This window comes from Condylura cristata, unplaced genomic scaffold (genome assembly GCF_000260355.1).
Source record: "Condylura cristata isolate star-nosed mole 26May11 unplaced genomic scaffold, ConCri1.0 scaffold00029, whole genome shotgun sequence".
In the NCBI taxonomy this organism is placed as follows: Eukaryota; Metazoa; Chordata; class Mammalia; order Eulipotyphla; family Talpidae; genus Condylura; species Condylura cristata.
The window spans coordinates 24604444-24628940 of NW_004567130.1; the positions used below are offsets into that span (position 1 = coordinate 24604444).

General features: G+C 39.7%; 1 protein-coding gene across 2 annotated transcripts in view; it reads left to right on the forward strand.

Annotated features, from left to right (window-relative positions):
- PLD5 (phospholipase D family, member 5) overlaps positions 1–24497 on the forward strand; it is a 163787-nt gene that overhangs the window by 54204 nt on the left and 85086 nt on the right. For both annotated transcript variants that reach the window (XM_004691049.2, XM_004691050.2), the window contains exon 2: positions 19712–19848. In XM_004691049.2, the coding sequence (XP_004691106.1) occupies positions 19712–19848 (137 nt within the window). The remainder of the gene's footprint in view (positions 1–19711; positions 19849–24497) is intronic.

Genomic DNA, 24497 nt, shown 5'->3' on the forward strand with positions numbered 1-24497 from the left:
CTGCTCTACAGATGGGGTCATGTAATGTCAGGACATCACTAAGCCTACATATTATGATTTACCTAAAAAAGCAACAAAATACTGAGAAAAGTTCTGTGAATTGAATTTTTAAGACCTGAAATTAAAAATAAATAAGGTACCTTAAATTGAAAAAGGTTATTTCAAAATCACTAGTGTGCAAAAGGAGTGCGCAAGCAAAATCGAATTCTTGAAACAATTCACTGAATTTTACACCATCTTTGTGCTTTTTTTATGACTTCTTCAACTTAATTGAAAATTTATAATACATTTTAATTTAAGATTATTTTGTGTTAAACTGATTAACACAATATTTTACACAGTTTAACAACATATTTTAGGAAAGCCTACACAAAGACTGAAGAATAAAATGTTTCTGTATGGTCCCAGGTGACAAAAGTAAATCGAACCAAAAAATAGAGGGGTTGGCTCTTACGCTAACACTTGTTTAAAACACTTCACCTACAAGTGTCCTATCTACACAGCCTACTACAATTGTGAAAATTAGACCATAAATTGATTTATCTCTTAAGAGAAGAAGATCATTGTAAGGTGACTCCACAGTTTAACGGCACCATCCTGAAGCAGGGATCTACTGGGTGTTCAAATTGTAGAGAGCTTGGCATTTTGCATAGACAGGAAACTTGCACGATAACCATTCTGGGGAGTTTCTAAGTGATGAGGAAGCACCTGTCCCCTTTACTAGCCACTGGGAGCTTTATGCCTAGTAAAATAATTTTTGTTTTAGATAAATATTGGAAGACTCATTTAGCAATTTTTCTAGCCAGAGAGTAAATATGTTCTCATATAGAACAAAGCTGTGAGATTTTGCAATTGGTTTACACACCAAGGCAGCTGAAGGGAAAATAGGAAGTGATTTTGGCTTCTGTTTCTATCATCCAGCACATTTCAGCGACGTGCTTTTTCATTTATTTTAAATGCTCACTGTATCAAGCAGTTGAGAGTAGATGTTTCTTGGAGGAGGTTTTGATAGCGCCCCACTTTTACATAACAGTCTGTTAGAACTCAGCGAGTCGGTTGAAAGTGGAGACAATAAGCTGGAAGTTTCTAGGATAAAACTCCCATCATTTTAGCTCTAAAGCTTATTTTCTAGAATAAAGAGGGATCTGAACCTATTTCAGTCCGATCATCATTATTTTCCTCCCTGGTTTTCCCATCTCTATAGCTCATATTTTTGTTGTTTAGTTGGACTAAAGAAAATGGAAGAATGGCATTATCCAACTCTGCTCTTTAAAAAGGGGGAAGGAGATGATCCAACATGATGTCAACAGAGTGCAGACACCGGGTTTGCTTTCTCTATATCCTCACAACTGGAGGTCAGAGGAACCAAGCCAATAATCCCTGAGAGAAGCACACAGCTCTTGTGCTCATCAGGAGTAACGGTCTGGTAGAAAGGGTGGGGTCACCTCAGCAGAACTGTTTGCGGTGATACTGGGGTGGCACAGTCGATCAGAGGGGGGCTGTATCTGTGCACAGCCCCCTGAAGCTGTTGACCATTCTTCTCAAAATGATATTTAAATTTAATGTAATCCTTATCAAAATTTCAGCAATACTTTTCAAAGAAAGTGAACAAAAAACATGGAGGAAATTCATATGGAATGAGAAAATGCCTTGAGTACCAAAAGCAATCTAAAGAAAAGAGGAGAGGAATGGAGAAGTGTCCTGTTACTTGATCTCAAGATGTATTATAAATCAACTGTACTAAAAACAATATCATATGGGTACAGAAATACATATATCTAGATTAGTGGAACAGACTAGAAAGCCTAGCTATAAGTTCACATATTTATCCTTAACCTATGATAAAGCTCTATGGCCGTATGATAGGAAAAGGGGCAATCTCTTTACTAAACAGTGCTGGAAAAACTGGAAAGCCACACATAAAAAGAGGAAGTCAGATCACTTTTTAACTCCAAATCAGTGTTTTTGCATTCTTCCAGTAGATATGGAGGAAAGGCATTACTATATCATATGACGGTGTATTTTTAATAATTTGAAAGACTTTCATGCTATTGTCCATAAGGGATGAACCAGTCTCTATTCTCACCAACAATGTACTAGGAATACTTTTTTGCTAAAACTTATTTTTGATCTTTTTTTATATGGGCCATTCGCATGTGGGAGAGATGAGTGTATTATGGGCTGATTTGGACTTCCCTGATTATAAGGGGCGAACATTTTTTTTTCCTCTACCTGTTGAATTTATTTGTTTTCTTTGGAGAAGTGTTTCTGCCCATTTTTTGATGTGTTATTTATTTTCTTATGGTTGAATTTTATGAGTTCCTTGTAGATTTCATATACTACCCCAAAGATAACTGTTCTTATAGAACATACCTGTTTTTTATATGGGAAGGTAGTAGAGTGGTCTTTCAAAGACTCCAAAAGTCTATTGGCTCTAATAGGAACTGTGAAAGCATTTTGCCAACTAATTGCCAATTTGCTTGAGATAGTGCACAGACAGCTCTAAGAATAAATGTTAAAGAAAGCAAACAGCTTTCCATATGGGATGATGAGAATTCTGCTTTGGAAAATTTCCACAAGTTTAGGACCTGCTAGATTCTAAAGTTTGAAGGGTACTAGAAAGTCTGTCACATTGCCATCTGCCATCATTGTGCTTTTCATTTTTTCCTATAGTGAACATGATATGAAAGTCATTTCCTTCAAGATATCTGTGTTAATAAATATGACATATGAATTAATTGGGGTAGTTTAGAAGCCATGATGTTTCTCGGTAAACTTTATACTTTTGTTATTAACACCAATGTTATAAATATGAACTATGTCCTCCAGCATTAACTCTAGAGACTTTCTTTAGTACTTGAGATTTTTGATTCTCAAATGAATGGTATATGTATAAAAACAATTCCAGTTATAGTTTTTAATTAGGATAATTCCAGCTGTTAGTACATATAAGTCTAAATATCCCGATGAGTTTAGAGTGTCTTGATTGGAAAGTGGCTTTTCCAATTGAAGGACGGAAGTTTCTTCCATGTTTCTTGCTCTGAAAGGGTAAAAAGCATGGAGTGTCATTTATGGAAAGTGATTAGTGTGAAGCTTGACCATGGTGCCCATGACTTCTCTTTACAGTCTAAGGGCTAGAATTCAGGAATTTGGCCACATCTAGCTACCAAAATGGCTTGAAGTGCAACTTGTGTTTCCAAGAAGATTTGGTTAATTTCCTAATACTCTTAAGAATAAATTTATGTAAATTACAAAAATGTAATTTTTGGTTATAAATGGTCCCAACTTTCCATGGTGAAACAATTATTTGACTTTATATTGTGCAAAACCAATACACATTCAGTAGAAACTATGCTGCAAAATTTAAATTTTGATCTTTCCCAGCTTAGAGATACTGGTCATGCTTCTCATAGGCTGACCTCTCAGTCAGTCAGGTAATTGCTATGGTAATCAACTGATGTTCTATGGTGTGCTCAGCTGCTAGCCAGCACTTTGTGATATCAAGCTTTATGGTTTTGCATCCCACTAGGGCTACAAAACTCTCAGATCTGTGATATTCAGCGCTTTATCACAAAATAGGATTTGGATTAGATGATTTTGTCCACCTGTAGCCTGATGCAAGGTTTCTGAGATCATTTAAGGTAGACTAGGCTTACCTATGATGTGTGGTAAGTTGTTGTATTCAATGCGTTCAGCTTCATAATATTTGAATTTAGGAGGAGTTTAGGAAGTTGTAAGTCCACTGTATGTCCAGCATGGTGTATATTGTGTTATTGCTTTTCCCATAGTAGAAGGGATTTGACTCACATTTATAGTTATTTTTAAATACCAGGGAACATTTTGCTCTATGAGGTTTTTATTCCTGTAGATCAGAGGAGATGTCTGTGAGCTGCTATACAAATTTCCTGAAGCAACAAGCTTATTCTATGGCCTTGGAAAAGCAATTAAAATTATAGTCTCTAAATGAAGGCAATGGTAGTACTTTTGAGAATGAGAACCCGATTGGAGGGAAATTTCTCAGGCGAAGGGACAGGACTTGATGTCCCAGTGGATTTGAAGTGTCAGAAAGAAAAAACGAGAACAGACAAAGCTCGTTTTGCTTTTGTCTCCCCATGAGTGAACAAAGATATTTGGGAAGAGGAGAAGGGCTGACGGCCTCAGATTTGCATAATATGAAATTTAGGGTGTCTGGAGGAAATGTTCTGGACACATTTGAAATTAAATCTATAATTGCAAATTACAGAGTGCAGAGAAAAGCCTTGGTCGTCTGAATACTACAGGTCACTGAAATCTGGGATTAGCTTGCTTCGCTTAGGAAACAGTGAGAAGGGGACTGCTGTAGCGACGTGGGGGACCGATGGGTAAGAGGAGCCATTTGATTTCACATTTAGAAGAAACTCAGCTTATTATTAATATAGTCTTAGGGTCAGAGCCAGATCGAAGGGGACTGCAAATTGGAAAAGAAGGAGCTAAGAGTAGGCAGAAGCTGTAGGGAAGGGATGCAAACACGAATGTCCGTTCTCATGACCTGCGTAAGGTGAGTAAAACAGAAGACAGCCACTTGTGTTAGCAGGGCCAGTATCAGAGCATCATGTATTTATTTACTGAGCATTTCTGCTCTGTTTTTAATTATAGTTATTCAGTGTAAGGAACTTGCTGACGTTAGTCCCATCTGCGGGAGGAAAATTTAAATTACGCAAACATGGGCATCATTTTAGCAGACAGTGATGGAGGTAGAAGAAGCAATTTCGCCTTTATGCCACAGCGCCTTTGTCTAGCACGGTTAGCCCAGTGTGTTCTGTGTGCTGGGCACTGCTCGGCGTGGTGGTAAGCAGGGATGTGCCAACCTCCTTTATCTCCTGGGGACAATAGTGAACAGTGGGAGCGTTAACCTGTGAGGGGGGTGACTTTCTGGTAAGGCATCTGTCCGCTGCTGAGATAATCACCCAATAAGACGGCAGAAGAAACTGAGGATGAAGAGTAGAAAATGACTTTCCAAGTTCACTGATTCGAGTATAAAAGTGGTGTCAGGTACAGCCATTTAGATCTTTTGCTTTTCTCTCCTGTTCTCCCTTCAACCTTATTGTCTATTCAGCTATGCACCAGGAATGCAATCTTATCTTCACACTCAGCACAAGGGTGTCTTCCTCTAGCAAATCTTTATTTATTATTTTAATTTTTTAACGATTTATTTATTGATGCATACAGAACTGGAGTACAGGATAGAGGTACAGGAGTGCTGAGAGGATTCACCAGAGACAGAGTGGGGAGCAGAATAGGCTGACTGATGAAGTACAGCTGAGGGGAGCAGTGGGTGAGACGAGAGGTCTGCCGCGCCCTGTGGGTCACTCCCTAGCCAGGGATCAAACTCGTGCTGAAACGACTGTGATTAGCTCTGAAGTGCTGTACTTAAACCTGCTGTGCCACCAGGGAGGACCCCCCTTTTTTACTTTTAAATCTATTTTTCTAGTGTATTTGCTTTCATTGTGTGCTGCAGACACTTCTTTTTTAACTTTTAAGTTTAAGGTTTATACAAATTTTAGCTTGTCACAGATACTCTTTTGATCACTTTCTCAGCCTGCTTACATCATCCCCAGACAGGATTGCTCCTTTGAGCCCACAGAGTTTAACACAGGGAAGCAGAAACTAGGGTAATGCAGATTTTTTTTGTTGGCAACAATGGAACCAAAAACTGTGCTCTACGTCTTCTTCTGTGAGGCCAGTTTTCCAAAATCTCTTGTTATCTGTCCTTGCAGGAACACTTACAAGAGTATGAGGTAATTTGGGACCAAATTCAACTCCATGTCTCCTAAATAAACGTGAGCATTACTTAGTAACTACCATCAAAAATCCTGCCAGTACTGAGAATTTACCAATATACTTGTTGAGCTTATCGACTGTGGATGAAGATATTTTTCAAATTATCTTGTACAGAGTTTTGAGCTACATCTTCTCATCCCAGAGAGATGATCCTGCCGGCATGGTACAAGAGGCAGCTTGCTTACAAATGGGATGCACCAGCCAAACACTTCTTGCCATAAATTTGCAATTTGCTTTGCAACAGATGCTCCTTTTCTCTGCCTGCTCTTTCTGCCTGCCCTCCTTCCCTATGGTAAATATGCTGGGAGCAGAACATATATATTTAGTACTTTTCATTTATCTGGGACAAAACTAGTTGCCTTGCATGAAAACTAGGTATCTTTAAGAAAAAAGGGACAGACTTTCCCAGAAGAATACTTATAAAACAACTGAAAAATAAGGACCTCCTTGAATCAGCCTAGATTAGAATGTGGTGTGAAAACTGATGGGCAGTGACTCTTTTAAATTAGCCACATCCCTCCCTTCTCTTCTGTGAATTTTATTTCATTTTTAAAGACAGAGATAGGTTATGACTTGCTTTCGAAAAAGGTGATATCCCCTAAATCCAAACTGTTAAAACACATATTGAAGTAAACATTTGCATTTCAGGTTTCTTCACTTCACAGAAATATATCTTGTGTTCTTTAAAGCTGAGTTCCTTTGATACATTCAAAATATATTTAACTTTACTGAAAGCAACATCATGAACAACTTGACATACATAAGAAGCTTGAGGAAATTTTGAGGAAACGTGTGCTTGAGTGACACTAAATCCTCTGGACCGTTACCATCTAGAAGCTTCCCCAACTTGCACTTACATAACACACCGAGGACCGTAGGCTTGTTCCCATTTGCTCTCTCTGGCCTGCTGAACTCCCACTCCCTGTGGTCAGGCACGGCCATGTGATTTACTTGGGCAGATGGGGGCTCTGTGGTGAGCAGACAGCCCAGTTCTGAGCAGAAGCCTTCACTGTGACTACCCGGTTTAGAGAGTGTCCGATGCTCACGCGCCTTTACCACGAGAGGCTTCACCTAGACAGGTGCTGTTCTTTCAACCGCGACCCCAGAAAAAGAAGATGCTTGTCATGGCCCTGAACTTAACTGACAGGCTGGAACGTCACTTACTTACATGCTTATTTGCTTAACAGCTATTTAGAAAATTCCTAGGCGTGGCTGATAGTAAGGAGTAAAAAGCAGGGTATTTCTGCTCCTTCAGCTTAAAGTTAAGCAATTAAAATCTTTGGTAAATGGGGTAGTAACTCTGAATAAACTGTAGACTACAAAACTGATAGGCATTTTATAAAGGTAAATTATTAAAATGTCAAAAACTTTAGCAGTCCTAATGTTGCACAGCAGACATCTGAGATGCATGCTGTGATCACTTCAGAAGAAAAGCTTGGTAAGCCTTGACTTAAGCATTGCCTCGTAAATATGCTGTTGAGCCCAGGAGAATAGAGGAAGGGTCGAGAAACTCGTGAGAGTGAGTATATACATCAATCATGAAATAGTTTATATCCAAGTAGAAGACATTATATAAGGGACTAAAGTAGTAAGTTGGATTACCCTTAGCTGTGTGTCCTGAAAGTGCTTTGTGTTTGGACATTGCCTGTGGCCAGATGTTTCCTGTTTCTGCTTGTCACCACTGAAGCAGTGCATTTTTTTTTCTTATGCAATACATGAAAACATGAGAAAGAAATTTCTTTCTTTATGTCTGGGATTTGACATCGTCGTCAATGAAATGAAGTGCAAAGATCTAGGTCACTCATCTGCCCTGTTCAGCCTGTAATGAAGACTCATTTCTTCAAAGTTCTTCATGACTTGCTATGTAGAAAACATCTAAGACAAGTTATCAGATGTAAACACAGTTCTGAGAGTCTGTGGGTCTGAAATGCTCTAACTTCTCTTCATGAAGGGGTGGACTGGAGGATATGTTTCCTAAAATTTTCCAAGGCTAGAAACGTCCTTTTCCTGACTAACGTCTAACCCTTCTCTGTCAAGAAAATCTTAACATCAGAACTTTCCCCACCTTCTCTGGAACCTCGTTGAGGATAATTCCACTAAATCATCCTTCACCGAGACCTATTAATCTTCTAGTGAAAAACACAAATATGTTTACACTTTTCAATAAAATCTTCACAGGCTACAAAACCTGTCCTTTTCCTGACTAGTGTTCACAGTAACTAACCGTGTTCTGTCAGTAAAGCCTCCTTGGCTTCAGAATTAAATTTTTTCTTGACTTTCTCTGGAACCTAAGTGAGGGTTCCGCTGCTGCCCTTCACAATACATATTAACCCCCTCCTAGTCATAACAAGCTTTTTATGGTTTTAAAGAAATTTATAAGATACTAATTATAGAAAGTTGATTTTTGAATGTTTTGATACTTAAAAGAGATTGTGAAGATTCAGTCACACCCCTGTATTGCCACTTTTCCCTCCTATTTTTAATGGTTGCTTTAAATTTGATACCACTGTGATCTGAAAAGCCACTTGATATGATTTTAATCTTCATGAATTTATTGCCATTTGTTTTGTGACGCAACATGTGTTTCATCCTCTCCATTTTTCCATGTGCACTTGAAAAGAATGGGAACTCAGCCTTTTTGGTGCAAACTGCCTTACAAATGTCTGTTCCATCCATCTGACCTAATCTGGCAGTGAAAGCTGTTATTGATTTCATCTCGCATTTACTTTCCGGTGATGGACGCAGGGTGTGAAGTCCACTACTACCATGCTGCTGTAACTTCTGCTCTTCGATCTGCCCCTCCCTGAATCTGTCCTATTTTTCGGTGGGATTCTGTTCCATCTGCAACAGAACATCTTGGGTTCTGTCAGTTCTGTTCTGTCACGTTGCCCACCCGCACTCCCCCCCCGCCCAGCCCAGCTTGTGCTCTGTTTATCCTTCAGATGCTGCTGGCTTTGTGCTGCCGTCACCCAGCTGTTAGTACACAGAGCGGGGTGCAGCCTCTCTGCTCTGCTCGTGTCGCTGCCTCTGAAGGGGAGACTTCCAGTGCAGGGCGCTCCCACTCCGACTGACGCAAACACACTGTAGAGGGGAGCAGCGGGGGTGACAGGAGAGGGGTGAGGCAGGAGGGGTCTGCTGTGCCCTGTGGGTCGCCTCCCTGGCCGGGATCAAACTCGTGCTGTGGTGGCTGCGGACAGCTTCCGAGTGCTGCGCTTTGACCCGTTGCACTTCCAGGGCGGGCTGCACGTTTATCATTTTTAAGCTGTGTTCTGTTCTGTGTGGGCAATCATCTGGAAGTGCAATTATTGAGTCTTGTGGTGATTCTATTTTGTATTTTTGGAAGAATCTCCACTGTTTTCTTTTCCTGGGTGAGCGGGCCAGTTTCCATTCCCACCAGTAGTGCATGAGTGTCTCCTTGGTCACATGATTATAGGCATCTTTTATCTCTTGTCATTTTCTGATAGCCGTTCCAACACGTAGGAGATGATATCGCATAGTTTTGATTTGCCGTTCTCTGGTGATTAGTGGTGTTGGGCATCTTCTCTTGTGCTGAGGAGTCTGAGTTTTATCCCAAATACAATGGAAAGTCAGTGGAAGATGGAGACAACCAGCATGATCCTGTTTCTGGTTGCAGAAAGCTTTTGGCTAAAGAGTGGACATTGGCTGCCATGGGCAAGACTGGGTGCTGTTTCAGGATGGTAGTGGTGTGTTATTTTTTTCCTCCCTGGTGACATGGGCCACTTTTGAAACACATTTTGCAGGTAATCCTGGTGGGGTTCAATGATGGGGTCCATGTGGTTAGAAGACACAGAGAAAAATCAAAGATGACATCCTGATTTATGGTTCCAGCAGGCTAAACGCTGAGATCATTAGCTATCGGGATGAAAACAACAAGGAGAGGCAAAGGCTTAGGGGCCTATCAGTATTTTGCTTTGCTCTTTAGACTAATGAGTGATGATGTTGGGTGGACATTGAAGATAATAATCTGAAGATTACAGACGGCAATAGAATGAGAAATAAAAGTGTTGGCATGATCAATATGTAGATAGCAGTTAGAGCTATGGCCTGGCTTCCTTCACCCCATTCTTACTTGATTACTTCTTCTGACACCAGTATTTCCTCTTGCTCCATGAGTGTGTGCTCCCACGGGGTTCATGCTTTGGCTGGGTATTTCTTCCCGATGCTAGGAATGCAGAAAAGGCCTCTACACATGGAAACATGTTTGACGGAAGACTGTTGAGAGCTGAAAGAACAGCCTGGTTGGGGGGCAGATCCTTGGACTTGGAAACAGAGAGCAATGGCTTTAGCTCATTGATGACCTGCTCTTGACTGGAGTTTTAAATACCTTACTGGAAAAAAAAAGAATAAGTATTCAACTGATGAGCTAATACGAGATTACGTGATAGGTAGATGTAGAAAAGCTTCATGCAGCGTAGATAAATTTAGTTACAACTGAATTTTAATCTGTTTTATCTAGACTATAGAATCTATATCTTCACTCCATAGTTGAGGCCTTTACACAAATTTGTTTTTCATCAAAGACGGGAACCATGATTTCTTTTCATTTTGGTCTTCATTAAACTCCAATCTTTGGACATTTGGTACCTTTTGGACAAGCCAGATAATCAATTGCTAGCTGGGGTTTATGTTTTAGGTTCTGTTGCTCACCCTTTTAGGCCTGTAGCCAACAGTTAAAGCTAATAATGAAGAATAATTCTGTTTTAAGATTATTAAGATATGCTACTGAGACAAAATTGACTTTATTCTCCAGTAGCATGGCTTCTCCTTAAGTTAATTTTGCATATCTGCCATTTCTTTAATAGAGCCATATATTTTTGTCCAGAATGCATTTAATTTGGAAGCATTCCCAGGACATGTAAAAGTAAAAGTGAATGCCAACATGTTTTCCAAACACAAATTGGATGTGATACTGTTTATATTTTATGCGGGCAATTTAATTATTGATTTTCACATAAATTTTCTCTCCTCATGCTGAGAAAACCTCTGGAACAGTGACACTTATTATAGCTTTCCTTCATCAATTAACAAATATTTATTGCGCCCCTACTAAGGGTAGAACACAATGTTTAGCGTGTGAGGATTAGGTCTCATGCACAGTCTTGTTCTTCAGCTTGGGAATTAATGGACAGGTTTAGCTGTGTGAGAAAGGAAAAATCTCCAAGAGAATTAAACTTAAGAGGAAACTTAAGATTCCTTATTTAATGCAGTGTCTCTTTTATCTGGTGTTATCCATCTCCTTCAGTGAACTCCTGTTAGTAAGAATCACACTACTACCAACTATTTCTTATTGGAATTTTGGACAACTTTACCCCTTAAAATGAGGTCTTGATAATGTATAGAAATCTACTCTGTGGCTTCTACTGAATCTTTCTGTCACATCAGATGCCTTTCAAAACTGGAGATCTCTAAAGAGTCTGTGTTTCAATAACTTGCATTTGTGCAATGGTATGAATGTACCAAGAGATTTTTCATATTTTCTTCTTATAGCAATAGTGAGATATAGGCATTATACTCCCCATTTTACAGATGAGGAAAGTGAGGGTTAGAGTTAGATGACTAAGGTCAAGGTCACACAGCTATTATAGGGTGACAAGAATTTAAAACTTGAAGTTAAAATTCCAAAATCTATCATCTTTCCAAAGGCCAATGGCTTCATGATTATCATACAAGATATTCCAGAAAGTACTTAGTGAATGAGAATCAAATAAATTGTGTAAATAGGATATGGAACAAGTTATTATTATATGCTGGAGGTGGCTAAGAAGAATTTGTGGGAGAGGATAAGCTCATTCTATCTTATAAGACACTAGCATCTGCAGGAAAAAAACACTTTCCTGTTACGAAAAACACAACTTCATGATATGGTTGCTCAATAAGAAGATTCTCAGGGGAAACAGTCCTTATGAATTTAGTATACAGCTGCAGAAATATGAACCTGTATCTCTGAGTCATGTCCATTGTTATAAACCAATGTTACCTCAATTTAAAAATACAAACAATAATAAGTGTACAGATGAATATACATCTTGCCCATCATTAAATGCAAAAACGGAAATGAATTTTGTATATAAGAGCTTTATTAAGTCTATGAAATGCAATGTTGCTTTTTTCCCTTGGTCTACAACTAATGATTTGTATTGCTGAGTTTGCACAGCAAATGTTGTATTGCTGGGTCCCTGTATCTGTGGAGTAAATGCATTAATGGTTTTCAGCTGCCTCATCAAATGAGCTTTGTCCATGTGGCCTTGATTTAACTCTGTCTTTGAATCTATGCAATCTTTTCTTCCTGAAATTGATAGGGAAGCCCTAATCTTGGAAAATACAATTCCAACTGTTTTCTCTGGTGGGAGCACTTGAATTCAGATAATACTGGGGCCTTTTCTTTCATGTTTCTAATTTAGCTGTTCCAGTCATTGTTCAGCTACCAGAATGACGTGAAGTGAACATCTGAGGCATTGGTTTGCTCATACTTCTTATGAGTTTATTCTTCCTTAAGTCAGCGTTTATATACATTTCTGTTCTGGAAAATCTACAGGATGTTGAGGTAACAACAACAACAACAACAACAAAGATATGTAAGGAAGAAAATATTTGTAGAAGGTGATATTAACATAGCGTTAAAGGAGCCAAGTAGCACTATATTGTCATGAAGAGAATATTCATGTCCAAAGCCTTGACCCTACCAATTAGTAGAATCTCTTCTTTCTCTTATTTCTAATGAAAGAGTATATATCATGAAGAAATTGTTTTGTTTTTATTAACATTATTATTGGTAAGTTCTTCATCTATCGGCATGTTCTACAGAGTAGTGTTTTGTGTTTCTTCTCTAGTAATGGTGGTTGAGGTTAAAGAGATAGCATTGGAGATAAGAAAAACAGTTGGAAAATGGATTTATCCATTGAAGTTAGAAGAGAACTAATTTGATGGTTGGATGTAAAGGGAATAAAGGAGAGTTGTCAGGATGAAACACTGTTGGGTTGGAATTGCTATTAATTGATATGACTGTAAGAGGGGCAGACATGTTAAATTTGAGGCATCTATTAGATATCCATTGAACTGCTTAAGTCTAGAGTTGGGGTGGATGAAATTTAAGCTAGTTACACTTGTATGTATAAATATCCAAATATCAGACTTCTATGGCATTAAAAGTAATGAAATTGGACAAGACCATTGATGAAGCCAGAAGTAAAAACTAGAGGTCCAAAGGCTGATTCCTGGAGGGCACCCTAACATGCAGAAATGTGAACTAATAATGGAGACCAAGCTTGGGGTAAGTCAGGTGGACAATCAAGAGAGCTCAGTTTTCAAAGCTAAAGACAAATTTTCAAGGTGCAGAAATGACATTGTTGACACATCAACTAAGTTGAGGAGTAATTTTGCATATAGACATGGAAGGTGTTGAAACCTTAATAAGAGAATTTTCTGTGAAATGGTACAGATAAATATTTTTAAGTTCTACTATGAAGGTAAAGTAATGAAATGGTAGAGGCAGGGGGGAGTGGAGTCAATACAACTTGTTTTATAAGCATTTATCTAAATGGACAATTTGGTACTAATTAGCCAACAGACAGCAACATTCTTAACTATTTATTCTCTGACTTCTCATCTACTAATAATTTCTGGTGTAGCTATTTTAATACTTTCTGTTTTACCTAAACAATCCATTTTTCTGGCTGTGTAAATCATGTTTAATCTCCTTTCTTTAGGTTCCCATGTTACATCTCCTTGTGTTCTGTGATCCCATAACCCTAAGCCTTATGTTATCTCCAGTAGTACATGCTGTTTATTAATGGTCAAGTTTCAGTTTGATCTTTTATGTTAAATCAAACTTAACTCTTTTATCTTGCTCTTTAATTCTCTAATGATTCCTCAGAAATGAATAGCATGTAACTTTTCATGCTAAGAAAGTTCCATAAAAATCCCCATCATGTCTACAGTTCTAGCTAATGTCAGATTATATTTAGCATGTAGTTGGACATGAAGAAATGGAATTCATTTATCAAGTTAGTGAGCAAGCATAAATTCTCTGCAGGTGAAAATAAAAAATAGGGCCAATGTCAAATGGGAAATCAAGATGAGATAATGAAAGCTGTTTGTTTCCTCTGAAGTCTGATTTCTAAAGTGAATTTTGAGTTACATAAGTGAAAACACACATCTTAGTAATTTAATTTGGAAAATATTTCTGTAGAATTTTTTTATTGCTCACTTAGTACATGTTTGAATTCTCACTGTGAATCTCAAATAAAGAAAATAGAAGTAAAATATTCCCAAAACTGCTGTTTTCATAATCACTAATTGTTGATTACTTAATACTTGAGGAGCCAGATGTCGTGTCCTATCAGCAATGCTGACTTCAACCAGGTGGGCCACGGGGAATTCTCAACCGGCTTAGTGCTGGTTCTAACCGAGGTCCCCAGAAGCAGCCATGACCATACAGTCAGGAAGCTCGAAAGCTCATGTTTGTCTTTAAGTGAAACACGTTAGTATTCCTTGCATGGCTTTACTGTCTGATAGCGAGATGTATTCCTCCCTAACTCCTCCCAGAACATTCCATAAAGCAGAACTAAGTATACCACATATATCTTCTCTCGGTTTATTTATTTGAATTAAATTCCTTTTCATAAGATGAAAATCTTATTTCTAGGGAGTAGGGAGTCAAATGTGATTAGGTTTGGGGGAATAACAAGGGTTCTTTATTTGATTAGATTGCTTCTTGATTATTGGTAATTTTCACTTGTGTGGTTACAAGAATACAAATCTTTCTACAATTAATGTTTTGATGTCTACCAAACTTTTTTTTTTTTAAGATTTATTTCCTTATTCATACAGAACCAGGGTACAGGTGAGAGGGTTCACCAGAGACAGAGTGGGGAGCAGAACAGGAAGATAGACTGAAATTCACTGCTGAGGGGAGCAGTGGTGAGACGGGAGAGGTCTGCTCTGCCATGTGGGTCAGCTACCTGGCTGGGGAATTAAATCAGACCACAGCAGAGATAGCCCTGGGACTTCACCCCTAGGCCACCAGGGAGGCTCTCATGAATTCGCTAACAGTTAAATGAACAGAAATATTTAATCTAAGAATAGAGTGAACGTGAAAAGCAAAATTTCAAGCAGATAACCAGGAAAGAAATCAGTTTTACCGTATCTCTCTTTTGTTTCTCTCTGCTTAACAGCTAAAGTACCATCACTCTTAAGTGTTTCCCTCCGCCTACCCCCCCGCCCCCCAGTTAATCAGAGTCTGTCCTTATCTGGGGAGATTAATCTCAGCAGAATTCTGTAAATTGTGTTGATATTCTTAACAGAGCGCATCAAACCTTCTATTTACTGCAACAGCAGAAGCTAAGTTTATTGCAGAATATCAAGCTTCTACTGCAGATTTGATCATATGACCATAATAGCTCATCAAAGAGGGGCCCTCCCTGGTGGCGCAACAGGTTAAATCACAGCACTATGAAGTGATCGCAACCACTGCAGCGTGAGTTCGATCCCCAGTCAGAGAGGTGCCCCACGTGGCGCGGCAGACCCCTCCTGGCCCACCCGCTGCTCCCCTCAGCAGTGTGCCTCATCAGTCTGCCTGCTCTGCTCCCTGCTCTGTCTCTGGTGAATCCCCTCACCTCTCATACCCCTGGCCTACCCCAGTTCTGGATGCACAAATAAATCTTAAAGAATAAATAAATATTTTTTATAAAAGCTCATCAAAGAGAAGCATAGCTGACACCCAGGTTAGTGGGTTCTACATAAATCTCTGAAATGTTTAAAGCGATGCTTATGTATATTGGGAGCTCACTGTTTAGCTTAATTTTCTATTAATCATAGCTATGGTCACAGTTGAGAACTTGCTGAATGGATATCTATTATTCAAGCCAGGTTGGCCTGAGTATCTTATCATTTTTTATTACCCAAGGAAGGGCATAAAAAGTCTAAATGATATCTTTATTTTTCCATCTGCTTTAGACACAGCTCATTTTTTTCCATCAAATGGTAAGGAATATTTTTCCCTTAGCACACTGAGGTATTCATCACTCTTTGGGGAATTTATTAGACATTATTTTAAGCACCATGTGTCGCCATATTAGTATCATAAATAATACCTAAATAGGATTTCTTGGCAGAGGCATATACACGTATTGTATTGATGACAAAACTTATAAAAACTGGTGCTATAGATCATTAAAAGCACGGTACCACTTCTCCCCAATCATATCCCTCCTCATCCTACTTTCCTACCAGAGGTAAGCACCTCCCTGCAATCTGCACTTCAAGACACACCAGTCTGCTCACCATTCCGGCACGATCATAATCACGCCACCCTTCTTCATTTATGCATACAAGAGCTGGGGTGTAGGTCAGAGGTGTGGAGGTTGAGAAGATTCACCAGAGACAGAGTGGGGAGCAGAACAGGCAGATTAAGTATACTGAAATACCCTGCTGAGAGGAGCAGCAGAAAGACAGGAGAGGTCTGCTGTGCCATGTGGGTCACCTCCCTGGCTGAGAATCCAATTGCTGCCCCAGTGACTGCAGACAGCGTCATAGTACTGAGACTTACCCCCTTGTGCGGGAGGGCCCTTTTGCAAATTTTTATAAGGAATTTGAAGAAGAAAGTTGAGGTCATGGCCATTGCTGATCCTTGTGCACTCTATTTTTATTTTTTATTTTATCTTTTTTATGTGAAAAGCAGTAAATAAATACCTGCTAAGTGAAGAAATGCCCTGGATCTCTAAGTTCATGTATCATGAAAGAGTAGGATTTTTTTTTTTTTTTAATATGAGGCTAATAATGACTTCATGGGATATTTCTCACTCTTTCCATTTTCAGGAAGATTTTGTGTTCCCTGAACCAGTGACTCCTGGAAAGTTGTTATAAAAGTATATTTTTTAGCCCAGTACAAGTCCCATAGAACCAAAAACTCTTAAAGTGGGACATAGCAATGTGTATTGAAGAAATGCTGCCATAAAATTCTTATTTCTGACACCAGATTAAAATCACTCTTGAAAATTGTTTACTGAAAACTTAGCTGTTTACTGAAAATTATAACCTAGAAAACTTACATCTCACATTTCATTCTCTTTGCTTCACTTCTTCCTATGATTCTATCTTTTCCTTTATGTCTTTCTGCTCTTTTCCACATATTAACAATGCTGTATGTTTTGTTCAATCAACATTTAACTTTTTCCCCTAAAGTATTTGAGTTGAACTTACATCTGTTCACTAACAAAAACAAACACATATTCATTGCTGTGTCTTGCAGTAGTCTTCAAAATACTTCATATGTAGTGTTTTATTTAGCTATATCACTAAGAGCCGTATAAGGCAGTTACTATTATTTTTAGTTAGCTCCATGTTGCATCAAGGGAAGCTAATTCACAAAGGCTATTGCCTAAGAGCCCCCAACAGTAAGTGGTAGAATCTGAGCAATCTGGTTCCAGAGACTCAGCCCTCAATTCACTCAGCTACTTCAAAGGAAAACTAGGGAAGACGTGGGAATAAATCGGAAATAAAAAGGCAAGATGAATACACGGGCAAACTACAGTTTTATGTAGTTGGTAAATATGGTTCATAAATTTGCCTTTAGCGCTAAGAGAGACTATAAAAGGATGAGATACGAGATTACTATTACCAAATATGGCAATAAACCATTTTCAGAAAGCTCATTACTGTGTCTTGAGCGAAACACCTCCTCACGCTACATCCTCAGCAGTATGCCATTATGGCTTTAATTTAATTCATTCACTTTTTATTTGTTTATATACCTTTGTTGTTTCTTTTTTTAAATTTGATACTTATTTTCTTTCATCTTTAATGATTTCTGGACAGCATTTCATTTCTTCCCTCAGGTCTAGTCCTCGGAGCCTCCTACCACCAGAGCACGCGGGATGCCTTGCGTCCCCAGGGTAGGGCTCTTCCCTCCCCTGCACGACCTCCTCTCTCCCCCCAACACCCCGCTGTTTGCCTCAGACCAGTGGTCAGCTTGAAGGTTTTGTCTATTCCATGAGGTCTTTGGTTTAGTTCCTCTATGGTCTACACATTAGTGATATCAGCAGATACTTAGCTGTTTCCTTCTGATTTATTTTGCTTAACTTCCAGCTGTACCATGTTGTTGCAAATGGCATGAGTTTATCTTTTCCGCTCGCTGATCTGTATTCCATTGTGTATTTACCACATCTTCTTGATCCATTCATTTTGGGGGGAGCCTCTGGAAATAATTCTTTGTTGAGCACTTTTTCTTTAAATTAGATATTGTGCCAGTTGCTTGGAGATAGAAAGAATAAGACGTTCAGCATACTCTAAATACGGTCAGGGTCTAGGGTCCAGCCATGGTTGTGTCTTCCTTGGCTTCCCCTTATTTCCTATTTGAGTGTGAGCTGGAAGACTGTACTGACAGGCAAGGAGATTAGATAACAAAGTTCTATGAGGAGACAAAACCTGAGGGAGGATTAGAAAATTCTAAAATGAGAATAAGCAACAGTGCTTGGACACAGAAACACAGTCCACTCCTTGATGACCTTTCTCTGCCATCTGTCTGTAAGCAAACTGGACCCAGAGTTTTGAGAACTTGGTCGTTTGGAACCCATGTAGCTCTCAGTATAAAGGAGGAGGCAAAATTAGTTGTATTCCACAAAGTGTGTGTGTGTGTGTGTGTGTATACAGCACCAAGAAAATACTCCTGGCTGCCTGAGCAAAGATTCATTAACCTTTTGTAAATGACCCCAAGAGCTGAAAATAGATGAAACAAAGCTCTCTCTCTCACCCCTCCCACCTCCAATATATCTAATAAAAGGAAGTCAGACATATGACTAGTCCTGGTGGCCAAAGTTTCTGCCCATTATCATGACTCTCCTTCAGCTTTGGCTAGAAGAATCCCTAGAGATAGGAATGTCCTGAATCAAAACACATGTGTCTAAAAGTGAGGAGAGGGTGATTTGGACCACATGACCTTCAACTTGTGTTTCAAATGAAAATCTTCTCATGCATGTGCATGCTGGTTTTGATTGTGTTCAGTATTTTGAAATAAACTGTCATTAATTAATGCATTATGCTTGCATATAGGAGATGTAATTTTTCTAAGCAGAATGCAGAATGCATACTCATCACCAGGCTCAGCTCTTGTGATGCCCTCACTATAACATTCTAAGAGCTAAATGAGATGGAAAAGGCAAAAGGATATAGAAGCTGAGTGAATGTGAGCGAGCCTGGAAGGTGGATGTAGCAACAGAGGACAGAGCAAAATAATCCAGCCTCATTGCTCCAATTTAACCTACAACAATGGTTTTGTAGTGATAATTCCTAGACTGATTTTTATTATAGAGGAGAAGAATAAACTTGTTTTGAAGTCTTGATACAATTCTTTTTTAAAATAGCTTATTTTATTTTTTAAGATTATTTATGCAATCAAGACCTGGGATACAGGCTCGAGGCAGGGGGGAGGGGTGAGAGGATTCACCTGAGACAGCGTGGGGAGCAGAACAGGCAGATGGACTGAAATACACTGGTGAGGGGAGCAGTGGGCGGGTCAGGAGAGGTCTAACACACCATGTGGGTCACTCCCTGGCCAGAGACCGGACCGTGCTGCAGTGACTGTGGGTAGCTTCACAGTGCTGCACTTTAACCCACTGTGCCCCCAGGGAGGGCCCCTGGACACAATCCTTGAATTAACAGACTGTAACATGCTGTGATGGGTATTTGAAGGTTGTGTTCGGGAATAATCATGAAGGTCTTATGCATTTTCACCCAGAGGGCAGTCCTTCTCTGGAAGTGATGAAAGCAATTGTTTCCCCTAGACTTTTCCACGAAATTTTAAAAAGCTGGCAAACCTGAGTTTCTGAGTAGGAAATGAGCTGCTTAGGTTTCTCTCCCTCTCTCTCTCTTGCAGTCCCAGCAGAAGTGCATCGTGGTCTTCGCGCTGGTGTGCTGCTTTGCCATTCTTGTCGCACTGATATTTTCTGCCGTGGACATCATGGGAGAAGATGAAGATGGACTCTCAGAAAAAAATTGTCAAAATAAATGTCGGTAAGAGGTAACAAACAAAAATTCTCTTTCAGGGGGTGGGCAGAAATGACGAGAGAGCCCTGGGGACTGGCGAGAAAAATGTCACAGACACTTGTGATCAACCATCTTGTCCTGGGGTGACGCTGAAACTTGAACTTTTGTCATGAATGTTGTTACATTAAGGATGAGGGGATACATGAATAATGTTCACATGACTTTGAAATTTGAGCATCTTCTATACAGAGGGATGTTAGACAAAAATGAAATTTGGCAACAATCTGCATTTCTGCAGATCTTTCAATGTGAGGTTTGGTTTGTGTCATGATGAGAGTATAAACATGGATGCCTCAGTGCACAAAGATCACTGTGCTGGTTATATCAGTTGGAAGCTAAAAAAAATCTCAGGCCAAGATTTGGTGGTAAGTAAATGAGCATTTGTCTATGAGAAGACACAGGCCTGCTCAGTCTTTTGCACTTTACCACAGTCTCATTTTTACCTGGACATTATACGTTCTATCTACCTGTTATGTCTTCTGTGATTTTATTCTGTGTTTTTTTTTTATTGTTGTAAGAATGGCTTACAGCATTGTATGCCATTTGGGGGAATAAATTCCCACCTCCTCCTGTGTTATTACAGCAGAATGCCCAGCACTTCGCCACTGATAATCGTCCCCCCGATTCCTTTATTCCCTCCCCACTTTCTCCTCACCTTCCCCCACCCCCACTCTGTGGCCAGATTTCTAGGGTGTGTTTTAATGCACTTGTTCTATCCTTCTTTTTTTTTTAAATTCCACAAATGAGTGAAACCCTCCAATATGTATCTTTCGGGTTTTGATTTGCTCACTTAACGTAAATTGCTCCAGCTCCATCTATGTAATCCTACACAAGTCCGGTCTACAGTCCTCTGTTTTACCAGCTGAGCTATCGAAGGGCACATTATGTAGTCCTAATGGTGAGATTTTATGTTTCGTGACCGTTGAGTAGCATCCCATTGTGTGTGTATTTCTAGATCTGTCTCCCCAGTCATCATCTGTTGTCGACATGTATGTTGTTCCCTTAACTAGCCTATTGTAAACACTGCTGCAATAAACATAGCAAAGCACATCCCTTCGAATGAATGCTTTTTCCATCTGTTTTCCCCGATGCTTTGGCTTGCATTGTTATTTGAACTGCTTTTTATTTCGCTTTCATTTATTTCTTCTTTTATTATTTGCTTCATTCAAAGTCATTTTTTCCCCCTAGAGCCTTAAGATATAAAGAAAAATTATTTATTGGAGCTCTTTCGTGTTTCTTGATGTGGATGTCTATTATAAGCTTCGCTTTTAGCACTGCTGTTGCTCTACTTCATAGGTTCTAGTAATTGTGTTTTCATTGTCGTTGGTCTCCACCTATGTTTTAAATTCTCTTTTGATTTTATCATGTACATAACAGGCATTCAATGAAATGTTGTTTAGTTTCCACATATTTAAGCTTTTCCTGTATTCTTTCTGCGGATGATTTCTCTTTTGGTGACATTGTGGCTTCAAAGAAGATACTTGAAATTATTTTAATCTTCGTGAATTTGTTGGCACTTGTTCTGCAATCCCACATGAGATATTGGATTAAGTATGTCGATGTGCACTTGAAATAAGATAGCTTTTGGGGGGTAGAGTACCCCTATAAATGCCTAGTAAGTTCATCTGGCTAATTCATTATTTAGGGCTGTTCTTCTTTGTTAATTTTCCATATGATTGATATATTAATTTTCCATATGATTGATCACTGATGTGATCAGGATGTTGAAGCCCCCTATACTGCTGTATTACTCTTAATGTCTATATTTAGGTTTCCTAGTGGTTGACTTATTTATCATAACTCCTTTGGTGCATATGTTATGAAAGTATGTCTTCCTGATTAATTGAGACCTTGATCATTACATAATGTCCATCCCTTAACATTATGAGCTGGGAGTCAATTTTATCTGATATAAATATAGCTATTACCACTTGCTTTTAGTTTTATTTTCCAATCTTTTACTTTGAGCCTACATTTACTGTTGAATCTCAGATAACTCTCCTGGAGATAGTGGAAGGTTGGATGTTATTTGCTGACTCAACTAGCCACTCTTTGCCTATTAATTGATGAATTCAGGCATTTAACATTGAGGGAGATTGATATAAAAGTATTAATTTTTAGGCCTCTTTGGTGGTACAGGGGGGTTAAGGCTCAGCACTACAAAACTATGGGCAGCTACTGCAGCATGAGTTCTATCCCCAGTCAGGGAGCTGAACTACATGATGTGCAGACCTCTCCTGTCTCACCCACTGCTCCCCTTAGTAGTTTATTTCAGTAGATCCACCTTTTCTGCTCCCCACTCTGTCTCAGGTGAATCCTCTTACCCTGCACCTCTGTCCACACCCTAGTTCTTCTATTCACAAGAATAAATGAATGAGCGAACAAATGAATGAATGAATCTGTCATGACTTGGAATGATGGCCACAGAGCATAAGCTATGGAGTTGACCGTGATGCCATACTTTCTGTTCTTATGTTGGTTGAATTCGTTCTTTATTGAGAATGATTGGTGCACAGAGTCAGCTCTGGGTGAGTGTCCAAGAGTCCCTTCAACTTCCACTATACATGCCAGGGATACAGGTGTGTGAGGTTGCTGCAGATCGGTAGGGACATATATATACATATACTTCCTTCAGTGCTGTAAGCACTTGAGCAGAGAGTTACCTGCAATCACTCTTTGGTCAAAGCATGTAAAGGTGGACTTCCCCACTGGTATTCTCCCTGAAGTCCCAACCTGCAACCAGCCCTTTGACTAGAGTCTGGATTACACAGGCATGGTGGGAAGAGCAGGGAACCAGTCCAGGGGATGCAAAGAGGGAAGAATCGGAAGCCTCTGTGGTCACCACAGTCCGTCTGGAGCCCCTGGCCAACAGGCTGCAGTTTTCCTGGAGGTCTACAGTGGCCACAGCCAGGGCACAATAAGGATACGTTGGGCAGAGGGAGTTACCTCTTCTGACTCCTCACACTCATCACTCCAGAATTTGTTCTCCTCTTTAGGCTATTAAATGCCATTTCTCTGGTATGCCTGGTGTGGCGAGTGCCCCATTATTCTGGAGCACTCTCTGGCTGGAAGCCCGGAAGTTATTCATAGGAGAGTCCAATGCTTCTCCCTACTGATGAAAGCAGTCACAGGCCATCAGGGCGCCTCCCGGTTAGCAGATTCCAGAGGAAGAGCTCGCGCCGGGCGGCTCTGGGATGGGCAGCCACTGGAAGGCCATGGCAATCTGGAGGGGAAAGAGTGAGAATCACCCCAGTGTCCAGCACAGTGCCAGACACACTGCGTCTTAGTCTTCCCTTTTTGATGGTCTGTCTCTTCTTGCTGCAGAGACCATCTCCATTCTTCTGCCCTTGTTCAGATGTGACAGCGTCCTCCAGTGCCATCTGTCATGACCATGGATTAGTCAGGGTTCTTGTCAGCCCCCCACCTTTGTTCTCCTCTTTAAGATATTGAATAACATTTCTCTGGTCGTTCCCAACTGGCAAAGCCATCAGCATATGATGTCCCTATGAAGCTTCTCATTTAACTCTTCTCTGAGCCCCCACTTTTTTTTAAGTCAAGGAGGAACAAAAAATAAGTGATAAAGGACATATATGTGTTTATATAGGCGCTTCTGCAGTGAGACACCAACATTACAAAAGTTATTATGAAGCAGAGTTTATAATGGATTCTAATATGATTTTCCTGTGGAAGGAATCGGTCTAAGTGCCCCTGTATTCTAGCTTAAAGTCATCAGCAACCTAGTAATGTGCGTGTTTATACTGAATAGTTTGTCTTAAGGATTGACTGTCAGGCTCCAGAAATGTTTGACAAAGACAAATGATACGTTGTTTTCCTTTATACATTGTGATTTAGTTACCAGGCAACAGTATTATATACAAAAGAAAAAATGCAAGAGAGAAATCAGCATGCATTTTAAATTCATTTTTTTAAAGGTGTTCCTAAACATGTTTGCTTTCGAGACTGGAATTGAGAGGACAATTGTTATGGGCTAATGAAGAAAATAATAGAACTACAACAGATCGTCATCATCTTTCTCCTGAACATCCACCTGCATCAGTACTTGTGCTGATGTTGTTACAGGACAAATACACATATTCTGGGACAAGGGGCGAATGCTCCCCATGCCTCATTCTCACGATTACGGAAACTGTTGAGTGCTGTAAAGGGCAAATCCTGGCCCTTGGGAAACAACTTTATAAAGGTCAATCTCTAACAACTTCTGTAAGACACAATACCCAGGACATTTGAACACACATGACCATGTACTGGTAATTTTCAACAAAGAAAGAGGGAAGCTTTCATTTAATTAATTTTTTTACATTTAGCTCATACAACTGGAATTTGAGTCTGGGTAATTCTTCCACTTCTATCAATATCTACATCGTGATAACTTAACTCTGCTGTCCCTGAAGCTATAATATCATTCCAATCACCAGCTGCTCTGCCTGCTTTTCCCTGGGTAGTTGTTGCCATCTCTTCAAGGACTTGCAGTCTCTTGGGGGCCTCTCCAGTGGCACAAGGTAAAGTCTCAGCACCACGACGCTATCATCAGCCACTGCAGCACACGTTCGATCCCCGGCCCCAGAGGTGACTCACAGGGCGCAGTAGACCTCTCC